Source organism: Suricata suricatta, chromosome 6 (assembly GCF_006229205.1).
Source record: "Suricata suricatta isolate VVHF042 chromosome 6, meerkat_22Aug2017_6uvM2_HiC, whole genome shotgun sequence".
In the NCBI taxonomy this organism is placed as follows: Eukaryota; Metazoa; Chordata; class Mammalia; order Carnivora; family Herpestidae; genus Suricata; species Suricata suricatta.
This window is the reverse complement of record NC_043705.1, coordinates 147,631,036-147,643,635: the sequence shown is the minus strand read 5'-3', so window position 1 is coordinate 147,643,635 and position 12,600 is coordinate 147,631,036. Positions and strand designations below refer to the sequence as shown.

At 57.3% G+C, this 12,600-nt stretch overlaps 1 protein-coding gene across 5 annotated transcripts in view; it reads left to right on the top strand.

The window, feature by feature from the left end:
- AHRR (aryl-hydrocarbon receptor repressor) overlaps positions 1 to 12,600 on the top strand; it is a 69,765-nt gene that overhangs the window by 22,553 nt on the left and 34,612 nt on the right. For all 5 annotated transcript variants that reach the window (XM_029941128.1, XM_029941129.1, XM_029941124.1 and 2 more), the window contains one exon: positions 9,038 to 9,141. In XM_029941128.1, coding sequence (XP_029796988.1) covers positions 9,038 to 9,141 — 104 coding nt within the window. The remainder of the gene's footprint in view (positions 1 to 9,037; positions 9,142 to 12,600) is intronic.

The window sequence follows — 12,600 nt, the reverse complement described above, 5'->3', positions numbered from 1 at the left end:
AACCCTTATATTTGGAAATAAACACACTTGTAAATAACTCCTAGATGAAAGAAGAAAACATTATGGAATTTAGAAAATATTTACAAATCAGAATGTGGGGCATGCAGCCAAAGTAATCCTCAGAAATAAATAACCCTATGTGTTTATACATAAAAGAAGAAAAGTAGAAAATTAATGAACTAAGCATTAGGTTGAGTAGTTCTGAAAAGGCAAAACAAAATAAACAAAAAGAATCCAAGATAGAAAAATAATAAAGGAGAAGATATTGGTGAAATAGGAAAGAAACATATAATAGAGCTCATCTAAAATGATAAAATTTGCAAAGATCTGGTGAGACTGAATGAGGAAAAAAGAGTGACTAGTACTAGGGATCTAAAGGGAGATGGTTATAGGCCCTGCAGATTTTTAAAAGGTAATTGGAGGCTATTATGAACAAACTTCTGTCAATCAATTTGAAAACATAAATGCATTACTAGAAATACGGCTCGCTAGAAATGACTCAAGAAGAAATAGAAACCCTAATAGTCATTGACTATCAAAGAAGTTGAATCAGTAGTTAAAATGTCGGCCCAGATGGTTTTAAAGCAATCTCTACCAAACATTAAAGGAAAAATAATTCCCCTCGGTACTGAATCCTGTGATGTTGAGTTGGAAGTGGAGGTGCTAGTGTGAGTTCATCATTTTCAAGATACAAAGCTCTAGATGTAAATAACATGGATAGGTGTGTGCTCTGCCCACTGGCAAGTTCTAGGGTGGCTGTCAGCATAGCTCACACTCACATCTTGGTTTCTAGACACTGTTCACCATCAAAAGGAACTCAGGTCTCCTTCCAGAGGTGGGGTAAGGGAGCACAGATAAGCTCAGAGCATCTACAGCCAGAAGGTGAGGCGGTGCTCAGAGAGGAATGGAGACGTGCCACAGACACAACCGTCCGGAAGGGGCTCTCCTGGCCAAGGCTGGACTATTTCAGCATTAAAATGAAAGAGAATAGTAACAGATCATAACCCAGTGAATAAAATAGGATGCCATAAGCCCACACTGATGTGTGTGGATGAGTGAATGAATGATCAGACAAAGTTCTCCTGGGGCATCTGAGTGGCTCACTTGGTTAAAACATCTAACTTCAGCTCTGGTCATGATCTCATGGCTTGTGGGTTTGAGCCCCACATCAGGCTCTGTGCTGACAGCTCAGAACCTGGAGCCTGCTTCAGATTCTGTGTGTCCCTCTCTCTCTGATCCTCCCCTGCTCATGTATTCTCTCTCTCTCTTACTCTCTCAGAAATAAATAAACATTAAAAAAAAGATGAAATTCTCCTTAGAGCAGACAGCTGACAAAGACAGCAGCAAGGGCTCTGGATAGGTGATTGGAGACGGAAGTGACTTATCAAATCATCAGTCGTTGACCATTGTAGTAATAACTCAGGCAAGAAATGTCCATACGAAAATTAGTGGGTAAAAGTGGGGTCAGAAGTGAATTTTTGTAGTCTTGAACTGTCTCCCAACGAAGTGGGTCATGCCTAAGGGAATAACTTAGAATGGAGAAACCCACCACCTATCTTAGGCCACCAGATCTGGTCCCTCAGGTAGCAGAACATCTGGCATTGCGTGCTGCACAGCAGGAGGCAGAGAACACATTTTCTCTTGGGCGATGTTCCTGCTGAGAATGAGATTGACCTTGGTCTAATCATGAGGAAACACTGGACAAACCCAAGCTGAGGGGCGGTTTGCATAGTAGCTGGCAAAGATCTCTACGGTCAAAGCCACAGAAGTCAAGGAGGACCAAGGAGACTGGGGTGATGGAGACGTGGGGCCAACTTCTGGCTGAAAGAGCCTTTGGGGGACGTGGGATGGACTCTTGGGCAAGGCCGACGGTGCCCTTGCTCTTACTCTTGGAGCTGCTCTGTAAGAGGAAGGACAGAGAAGGCAAGCCTCAGGCCAGAAGAGTGGCTCTGGGGTGTTGAGTCGTGGCCGCCCGGATCGGGGTCGGGGGGAGAGCACGGCCCCGGGGAGCCAAGGCAATGGCAGGCCAGTGTGTGTCCAGGGGAGAATGGCACACCCATGTGTTTGTCAGGCGAGTCACTGTCGAACCCTTTAGAAGCACGTGGCATCTTTGGGCACCCAGTCCTTTGGTAAAAAGAAAGAATAGCTAGCACTTTCCGCAGCCACAGTTACCAGCACCTGTTTTGCAGACGGGGTCTGAGCAGTTCTTGGCTGGTCAGGGGGGAGCAGGCGAGTGGGCAGCTGTGGGGACTGGGATACAATGAGGGAGCAGGGTGCCACAGAGTGTGAGGAGGGGTCTCCCTGTGTCTCACTTGGGGGATGCTCCCTCAATAGCCCCATGCACCTGCTGGGCTCATTTTATTGTAGCCAGGCGCCTGCCAGGGCTGCAGCTTCTCCAGGTGGCTACTCGGTGCCAGCCACAGGCTGCCTCCCACCATGCCTGCCCCAGGAGGTTCACCCCCAGGACAGGCTGGCATTGCAGACACTGAAGACAGGGGTGCCTGCCTGAGCAAGGGAATGACTGCGTCCTGCAGAGGCCCCCGTGCACCTGGACGGCTCGGGGCTCTGGGGCCTTCCACCTCCACCCCGCCTGACGCGTGGTTGACAGGAACTGCTTCCTTCGTGATGACGTGCGGTGATGACTCACGACCACCTCGTCGGGTTATCTGCAAATTTGAGGTTATGTAACTGGAGGCTTTTTCATACATTTATTATAACTTCATTCTTCATACATGAATCAGATGTTCGCTGGAAGCTTTGTTTCCTCAAAGCCCGGGACGCTGGGTCTGTAGGCGCAGCCCCAGACTGTGGGCCTACCCGGCGCAGGTGCCCCCCCCCCCCAGGCAGACCAGGGCTCGAGGCCCCAGGGCGCAAGAGCCCGGGCCCAGCGCACTGTCGCTTGCTCACCGAGTAAGTGTTGGACTTTTTCAAAGCATCGGCATGCTTCTTAGGTTATGCTTGGTTGTGTCTCACGGAATGGCTCTTGAACCCGTGGCTCGAGGCTGGCGTACTTGCCTTGTGAGGCGTTGAAACGTAAGAGAAACGCCCAGCTGGGCCGCTTGTTGCGATGTTTCACGCCACAAAGGGCATGTGGACTCCCGGTGCAGAGAAGTGCCATTCCTCTCTCTTCTTCTTCCCAAAGAGCGATTTTTTTGTTGCGTCCTGCTCTGGGGATTGAAGGGAAGAGTACGTTTCCTCTGCAGGACATGTGACCCAGCTTACGAGGAGCACCTCGACGTGGAAGTGCGTTCTTCTGACCAGAGAACGTGGCTGGGGTGGCCCCGCTTCTCCTTGTCATCGCTGGCTCCGAGGAAATGCTTTTCTGTGGTGCTTCTTCAGCCGCGTTAAAGTGTGAAATCTCTAAAGCGTGCCTGGTACATTTCAGAAACTATGGAAAATTTTTATAGAAAATCAACAACTTGATGCGATACACATCTTGGAATGTGCTCGCGTTTTCTAAATGCAGTGCTTGCAAGAAGCAAGCGTGTTTATTTATTCTCCTGATGTTTTTTCTTGCCTAGGGAACTTGACGCTTTGAATGGCAGCTTTAATCCCTTCTCCCCTGTGGCTGCCACTGCAGGGTCTTGGAAAGACACACCCCTGCCGGTCTACACCTGCGGGGACCCCGGCCCCAGGGCTGCTGCTCCCCCCGTCCCCCAGGGTGCCGTTGAAATGCGCCCGTGCCACGTGTCAAAAGCAGTGTGCGTAACGCAAGCTGTCTCTCCTGCCTCCCTCATGTGTCCCCTGTCCGGGCCCCTGCATAGCAGCGACCGGACGCTCACGCAGGACAGGCCTGTGTGCACACACCCTTGGTTACGACTCCTCCACCCGCCTCTCCTCACCTGTGGGGCCCACCTGGTTGGTTGGTGTGATTTGGGGATTAAGAGATGTAAATGTCAGGCCCCGTGAGCCCTGCCTGTGGAGGACCCCGTGTGTAACCGTGAAATCCTTTTGCAGTTCATAGGAGGAGGCGCTGCCTGGGGAGGCCGTGGGGGCATGGCCGGGGTGCACCCCCCACAGGCATGGGGAGACATCCAGCCTCAAACGGATGGATCACCCAGGAAGGGAAAGCCAGCAGGCTTACCCCCCACCCCGCTGGTGCTGCCCCTCAGGGGGTTTCCTCCGGCCAGGCCTGCAGCCTGGCTGAAGGGGAGTGTCAAGGACAGGGCCCATTGTGAGCATCCCTCCAGAAACCCTCCATCTGCCTGCGAAGTTGAAGCAGGTCCTGGACGAGAGCCCTCTGGGCGGGCGAGGCCCCGGCGGTGCTGCAGAGGGAGCATGTGGGCTGAGGCGCTCATTCTCTCGTGTGGGCCGCAGGAGATTCTTGTCTGTGCATCCCCCGGGTGCGAGGGGCCTGCCCTCCCAGGACGGGGCCGGCACATCCTCGCTCTGGGGATGCAGGGCAGATGGGCCTTTGTGGATGCCCCCGCCCACAGGAGCAGCCTGGCCAGTGCTCTGCCCCCTCTCAGTTGGTGCCACCTGTTTTCTGGGAGGACTGGGGCTTCTCCAGGACCCCTGTCGTCCTGGCTCCTTCCCAGACCCCGGCCCTGACCCAGACACCTTTTCCCACACATGCTGAACTCACTTGCTTTGCACACAGCTCACTGTTCTTAGCTGCCAAGGGCCTGCCGCGGGGTCTGCACTTGGCCCTCTTCCCTCTCAGCCTGCCACCCACCTGGGCACTCCCCACTTGTCTGTCGGGACCCCCCCTTTTGGTGGCTAGATGAGGCTGTGCTTGTTAGTAACTTCCTGCCCAGGGAACCCGAGCGTCAGTCCACTTCCCTTCGCCCTTCCCTGTGCCGGAGCGCGGCAGGCCTCTGTGTCCGGGTGCAGAGAAGGTAAGGGAGAGGCCAGGCCTCAGGAAGCAAACCCTCCCTTCCAGCATGTACGCTTCATTTTCATCTGTCAAAGGCAAAACAAGGAGTTAATCTTTTTGTCCTTGAAAAGTAAGGGGAGGGATGGTTTGAAAACTATGAGGTGAAGGCCTAATAGTTTCTGTAGAAACTGCAGAAGGGTCTGTAGACCCGCTGGGAGCCTGTGCCCTCCCAGGAGTCGCAGCTCCCCACCCACTGTCGCCCCTACTCCTGGGAGCCACCTGCCTGGCTCTCTCTGCCACGGCCTTGCTCTGATTGGAGAGACTGGGTGTGGGGAGCTGGCAGGGTGCGGGCAGCCCCAGTCTGAGCCTCAAAGGGAATGGCCCCTCCCTTCTTAAGCATCCCCACCCTGGCCTGTGTGTAGACAGGGGTGGCCATGGGTTTTTCAGATTCTCTCCGTTCCAAATGAACCTTCACAAGGATGTAAGAAGTCTATCAAGTGAGAAGCACCAGTTGTTAGGGAGTCTCCCTGTGGCTGGTGCTCCGAGGTCGTTGGGTGACTCAGAGTCGGCGAGGAGCTTGGAGGACAGAGCAGTGCAGGCTTCCGCCAGGGTTCAGGCTGAGCTGTGAGCCCGAGGGGGTCCGTTCATTTCTGGGGGTGGGTAGCCCGGCTCACGCTCCTCTTTCTGCCACATGGCCCTGAGCTCCGTGTGAGAGACCAGTGTGGAATGCTGGCTTCAGGCCAGTCCCTGGGGCTCTTAGAGGCCCCCGGTTGCCCCTCAGAGTCCAGGCAGGGCAGGAGGACTGGCTGCCCACAGGGTGGGGCCTATTGGACGTGGTCCTGGCAGGAACCAAGCCCACGGCCTGGTCTCCTTTCTGTGGGTAGGGCAAGTGCCAGCGGCTCACAAGGCATCTGGGCCACTTGTTCGTGGATGGGCGTCTTGAAACCCAGCTGGCCTGTGGGGGCTCCCATCCCTGGACCTTCCCTCCTCATGGCCTTCTTGACAAGCCGGGCCTTCAGGGGGCCCGCAGCAGACTCCTTCTCCCCACACTTTCCCCAGCTCCCCAGAAGGACATCCTGTCATGGAGGAGAAGAGGGGGTGTAGAGAGGCCCCCCCCCACAGGGCAGTGGGGCTGAGGTCTGACTGCAGAGGTTTCCAGGGCACTGGCGGCCTTGCCCACAGCCCCAGCCCCCATTTCATTCCTGGCCCGGGCCCTCAGGTGCGGCCTTCGTTCACAGGGGACAGAGAAGCAGGACCCAGGAGAGAAACTGAGGTGGAGGAGCAGATCCAGGGCGGAGTTGAGCCAGGAGGGCTGCAGATGGGCATGGCCTACAGGCCACTGCCTGCCCTGCGGGGTGGGAGGGACGGCGGGACCCTGGCTGTGACCCCACACCCCACTGGAGTTTGCTGCTCAGCCTCTCATCCCTGAGGGCCCCTGAAGAGGGGGACCTGGGAAGTGAGCGGCAGGCGCTGTCAGCTCGCATGGATTTCCGGGAAAGCTGGCCCCCCACCCCCGGCCCCTGCATTCAGTTTCTTTCTGTCTTGCCACAGGCCTGGGGGTGGGGCACGTCTGCGGCTCTGCTCGCACGCGAGGCCCTGGCCTGGGTCCAGGTGGCTGTCACTGCAGTGCTGATGGCCCCATCGCGTGACAGGAGCCCAGAGGAGGCCCTGCTGGGCGTGCCCCGCCGGGATGTGGCTGCAGAGGAGGGGAAGTGGGGGTGCCCAGTGGTGGGGGGGACACGCGATGCTCGGGGGCTGGTGTCCCCGTGCAGAGAGACATGTTGCAGAGAGGAGAGAAGTTAGGGGTGCCCCTCGGGGACACGCAACGCTGGGGGACTGGTGTCCCCTTGCTGAGAGATGTGGGTGGGGAGAGAAGTTAGAGAGGGTGTCCCCATCCCAGCCTCACAGCTGTGAGTCAGTACCATTGCCCCCCACAGAATCTGCCAGAGAGCAGGCCAGCCCCTGACCTCTCCTGCCCTCAATTTTCAAGGCTTCTTGGGAAGGCTGGGGGCAGGGAGCTGGCTCGTGGTACTGGAGCGGGGAATGGCCCCTCCAATGGAGTTTGATTTGCGGAGGGCCTTGGTGGCCTGGGTATGTGGGGAGGCGGCCCAGGATGCACTGAGGTGGGGGGGTCCCATCTCTGCCCAGCCAACAGCACTCCTGGCCTTCACTGAGCCCCAGACCCGCCCCAGGTGCTTCACGGGCTCTGCCCACACCCCGTGGGGAGCTGTGGCCTGGAGGGCAGAGGGGTGGGACGTGGGCTCACATGCCAGCCTTTGTCCTTCATCTTTCTGGGCCTCTGAGAGCATGGGAGCGCGTGTGTGACCCCTGGCAGGGGCCCACCTCAGCCTTAAGGGTGTTCTGGGACCAGAAGATTTCCTCAGGGGACAGGCACTGGCTTCTCCAGGGTCTGTTTTCTGCTCCTGTGTGCTGGGGGTGGGAGCTGTGTGAGTTTAGCGTATTCAGACCTTTGTGCTTTCTGAACGACAGGGTCATGTACCCAAAGGAGTAAATACAGGTGCCTGTAAATGTCTCTGGCTTTTGACTCATCTCAAAGCTTAGTGAGCGGTGGGGGCTTGATTGCAGGTGAGGTTTTTGGCTGGGAAGAGGGGCCTGGCTCCAGTCGTGGGTCCGGCCGCCCCTGCAGCTTTGCCCGGCCACCCCAACGTGCGACTGCTCTTGTTCCCAGAGCCCACCTGCGTTCTGGCCAAGGAAATGGGTTTGCTTCTGTGAATATTTAAGGCAGAGAAGAGCTGAGCTGCGGGAGAGGGGTTGATAGAGTGAAGCCTTCTGGGAGAGGGACGGACAGGGAGGCCAGACAGAGACCAAAGGCCCCGATGTAACCACCATCTGTGGGGCTCTCCTGAGGGCCACCTCCCTGCATCCAAACCTTTGCCCCTGTGGACACTTGGCTCAACAGTATCCTTGCCCTTGGCACCAGAGGGCTTTAATGAGGGACCCAGTGTGGCCTCTGGTGGGGGGCAGGGATCTGCCAAGCCAGCCATGCAGCTGGGGTGAGGGTCCCACCAGGGAGGGCAGCCGTGCCTGCTGAGAGAGTTGGATAGAGCATCCCACCTGGAGTGTGAACATCGGGGCCCTGGGGACCCGGGGCCTGAATTTCTGTTAAACTCCCTGGTGGAACAGATGCTGCCATGGCTCACTGGTGTGGGGGGAGGCGCAGTGGGTGTGGGGCCAACCCTGGGTCTGAGTGCAGCTCGAGGGGGGGCGAAGGTGCTGACGAAGTGAACCCACCTAGGTAGCACAGCCACTATGACCCGCATGCCCTGGAGAGGTTCAGCACAGTTTGATGGTTTTGGAAGAGAAAATGTGGGAGATTGAAGTGCCCATGTTTGTATTTTCTCCCAAGACAAACGCAGGGGTCTGTCTGCCTCATGCAGGGCCCTTTGACCCCCAGTTGCACGGACATCACCTGCAGCTTCAGTTTGGAAACTGACCTGAGGGGAACCTGGGAGGCACTGCCTGGCCTGCCCAGCCCTCCATGGAGGCTCCGCCGGCCCCCTTTCTGCACCTCAGGGGATCCTCCCATAATTCCCCATGTGGATAGGGCCCCTGGGCCTGCAGCCGGGGTCCACAACAGGGGCGGGTGAGCTGGGTTGTGGATGACATCTGTCTGTGACCTGTAGATCTGTATGTTTGAGCTCTTCACTCCAACACTGGTCAGGAAACTGCCACCCCTGGGGGGCACCGGAGTCATGCCGGGGGGGCCTTCCGTGCCAGGTCAGGGCTTGGGGAGGGGTTGGGGGAGCTGGGGTCATGTGGGACCTCCATGGTGGTCTGAGTCATGTAGGCCAGCAGTGCCGACTTAGGTACCTGCTGGAGCTTGGATCTTCAGAGAGGACCTTTGGGGACCCCTGGGCGGGGTTCCTGCGGCTGGGCAGGATTCTTAGGGGTTTAAAGGAGGGGCAGAGAGCAGTTTCTGCAGAGCAGAGTAGGGGTGGGGTCCTCGAGGTAAGGCCCAGCTCAGATGGCCTGATCTCCTGAGTGTCACACTCGGTGCTCCCGCCTGGCTGCCCTGGCCGGCCTGGGTTCCAGCTCTAGCTGTGCTGCCGCATGCATCCCACGGAGGAGACCCCAGGCCAGCTTGGGAATGTGGCTTTGCCTGCAGAGGGTGGCAGCCAAGGACCTGGGAAACAGAAGAAGGTAAGCAGGTGTGGGGCCCAGGAAGGTGGCTGACGGACTCTCTGTGTTCTTCCCTGACAGCTGTGCAGAAGTGCCCGCGGCAGCCAGCGGCCGGTGCCCCCTCACCGGAAGACAGCGGTCTGCGCGGCGGGTCCTCCGTGCCGGAGGGAAGGCTGCTGCTGGAGGTGAGTGCCCCCGTCCGCTGATCAGGGGCTGCGCAGGGTCCCTGCTGGCTCGTCGGGTTGGAGCACTGACAGTGAGCTAGCAGTGCTGCCCTGGGAGCAGCAGACGATGGGACACAGGTGCCCGGGGAGGCCCAGCACCCCTGGTGACTCGGGTGCCCTGCCTTTGCTGACCCTCTCGTGGGGCCTGCTGCTCCCAGGGCAGGGGAATGCGGGGCTCGGTTCCTCTAGCAGGACAGGACCGCCTGTGGAGCTTTCTGGGCTGGGTCAAGTCACGGTGCAGAGGGAGGGGGTCCCTGCCCGCACCGGCGGCCAAGAGACGGCTCTCAGGAGGGGCCGGGAGGGTGCAGGCTGCCTGGGGGCCCCTGAGGCCATGCTTCCCCTGACAGTCCCAGAGGGGCCAGGCCCCACGTGTCTCCCCGAAGCCCTGCCCCCCCAGGTGAAGTGTCCTGGGCTGCGCCCACTCGCCCATCTGTCAGGCTGGTGCGCTAAAGGCATTTAGTGGCGTTGGCTCCTCTATGCGATGAAGTGGAGTCTGCTTGGGGCCCAGCTGCCCCTTCTCGGGGTCTCCCAGCGGCCTCGCTCCGTGTTCGGTTTGCACCTCAGCTGCGCGGTGGCAGCCAGAGTGGTCTGTCCCAGGTGGTCCCGAAGGGCAGCCCCCGGGCCTCGGGGCTGCCCTGGCACCTTCGCGGCGGGAACGATCTGAGGTTTGTCTGCGAGCTGGTGCCCCTCTCGGGGACGGAGGACAGGGACTGTCAGCAGGCTCCCCCTGCCCGCATCTCACTGCCCACCCTTGGGTCTGCCCGCCGCCTAGGCGCTTCCCCGACGCTCTCCGCGGCTCCCGCCTTGAGTGCGTGCGTGAAGTCCTGGGCACTCAGCTTCCGGCTGGTGGGCTGGGAGGTGGGGACGCGCCCTCAGGCGCCTCCGCTGAGACCTCCCCTCGTTGCCTCACCTGGAGGGAAGGTGGCTGAGGGGTGCTGCCATCTGCTGACAGACGGGCAGGTGGAAGACATCTGGGCTGACTGGAGGGGAGCCGGGGATACTCATGCCTGGGATCTGGGAGCTCCTACCTGCCCACCACGGTCCCGACTCCCCTGACCCTCCTGTGACCTGCGTATCCCACATGGTCCCCGTGAGGACCCCCATAGCCCCATAATCCCCTATGACTCCATGGCCTCCCACGGTCCCCACAGGGATCCCCGTGACCCCCCGACCTCCAGTGGCCTCCCGTGACCCCCGTGCACTCCATGATCCCCACAGGGACCCCTACAGTCCCATATACTTTCCACAGCCCCCAGAGGCCTTCGCCCCGAGGCTGTGGGTCAGGTGATTGTTCCTGTGAAGATCATGGAGCTTGTAAATCACTTCCTTCTTGAAATAAGCAGGTATACCCTTGCAATCTTCTGGGTTAGTGTTAGATTTCCGTGAAAATTCCATGTGGTGGGTACCTGGGGGCCCCGTGCTTAGAGCCCCAGTGGCTTTCAGTCCTGTCTGGAGCAGAGCGAGAGTCCTAACAGCAGAGGGGCTTTGAGAAATACTGTGGTTTCAGTAGAGGAAGTATTTCCATACTTCATTATTTACCATGTTTTTCGGAAGTGAATTCTTAAACATTAATTTTTCCTTTAAAGTTGGGTTTTTCCATCAGTGCTGGTAAGCTTGGGGCTGGAAAACATTGTGCCAGCTTGAGTTTTATTCTTGGCAAAAGATAACTGGCATGGCTCTTTTTTTAATCCATGCTCAAAATTAAGATAATAATAGTCTTAAACATGAGATCTTTGTTAAACTGTGTTCCGATTAGAACTACAGAAGCGTGTGCACACAGCACCCCATCTCCTGTGAAAGCCAGGGGGCTGGTGCACACATGTCCACGCCACCGCCCTCTGGCCCCTCTGCTGGTCCCCGGGGCCCTCCTGCTCTCTGAGCAGGGACCAGGTCTCCCACGGGGACCCAGCACTGCAGTCCCAGCACAGCCAAACCCCAGGGAGTGGCCCAGCCTGACCCTCGAGAGCTGCCCAGCTGGGCGCCACCCTGTACCTGCTCCTGGCCCAGCATGTGTGGACCTCTGGGGCGGGACCCGAGGCTGTGGGTCAGTTTGCCCCCACAGGGTAGGCTGTGCCGCTGTCCCTCAACCCACTCCATCTTGGGGACAGGGCCAACAGCTCCAGAAGCTTCCTTCTGCCACCTCTTGTAACACATTCTTTTTGACCACAGAAGTTTCTGGAAGTTCTCTTGGATTGGAAGTAGGCTAGGTTGTATAGTGAGGGCTCTCCTCACCCCATTTCTAGTGTGGCAGTTCTCAAACTTTGGGATTAGAGACTCTTTTTGAAGTTTAAAAATATTCCCTAACAGCAAAATAAACAAATCAAGCAACAATAACAAGAAAATCCAGCTTTTATTTCTAATCTTCAGTCTCTTAAGGACAAACTGGAAAAAATGAGAGGTTTACGGCAGGCATCATAAATTCATAAAAATTTAGTGCTGGCACAGACTTTAAAGGGCCTGTGGTCTAATGTCCACTATTTTAAGATGAAGAAACCAAGATTTGGAGCAGTTGGGGGTCCAGAATCCTGTTGGGGTTGGGGCTTTGCCTGGCATTTCTTTATCTGTGGTTAGTGCTCTTGGGCCCCTGGCAGACTCAAGAAGCCAGGACGGATGGCCAGAGGAGCCGCCCGGCAAGGACCTTGGCATTGGTGCTAGGCATGGGCCAACAGGAGGCATGGGGTAGGATAAATAGGTTCTGGAAATACACACATTAGATCGTAGTTAGCAACATCCTGAGCTTCTCTTCCTCCCTTCAGGGTGGCCTGTAGCGTTTAGCACGGACGCGGCAACTGGTTAGTGGCAGCTGCAGAGTTAGGCCTATTGGGGGCCACCTGACTGGCTGGAGTTCAAGTGTGCTGTGGGTACATTTTCTAACACTCACTTTTAAGTTCACGCATACTAAAATTTGTTCTTATTGGCAGTGTGGTGTGGCCATCATTGCAATGAAGACAGAGCAATTCCAACATGCGTGAATTCCCGGGTGCTGCCCACACGTGGGGCCCTAGCCACCAGAGCCACGCTCTCTAGCACCTGTGGCTTTCTCCAACCGTGTTCTCAGGATGCCCGGGAGGTGGGCTCCTACAGTGGGGAGCTTGGGTGCCAGCAAGATGCACAGTGTCCCAGCTGCCTGTGGCACGGTTGGTTTAGTCCCTCCGTGGCACGGAGGCATCTGTGTGCCCGTCCCCGGACTGCTGAAGGACGTTTGCATTTCCAGGACTTGTGTTTATGAGGAAAGCTACAAGCAGCCACGTGTGGATCTCTTGTGAGTGTAGGCTCTGGTGTTCCTTGGGTGATACCCACACGTCTGCTTGCTGGGTCGTATGGCAAGAGTGGTTTTGGGGTCTTGAGGACCTGGCGCACTGTTTCTCGAAGTGGCCGTGCGGTGTCCCCAGCAGCGTGAACAGGAGTGCACGTGTCCGC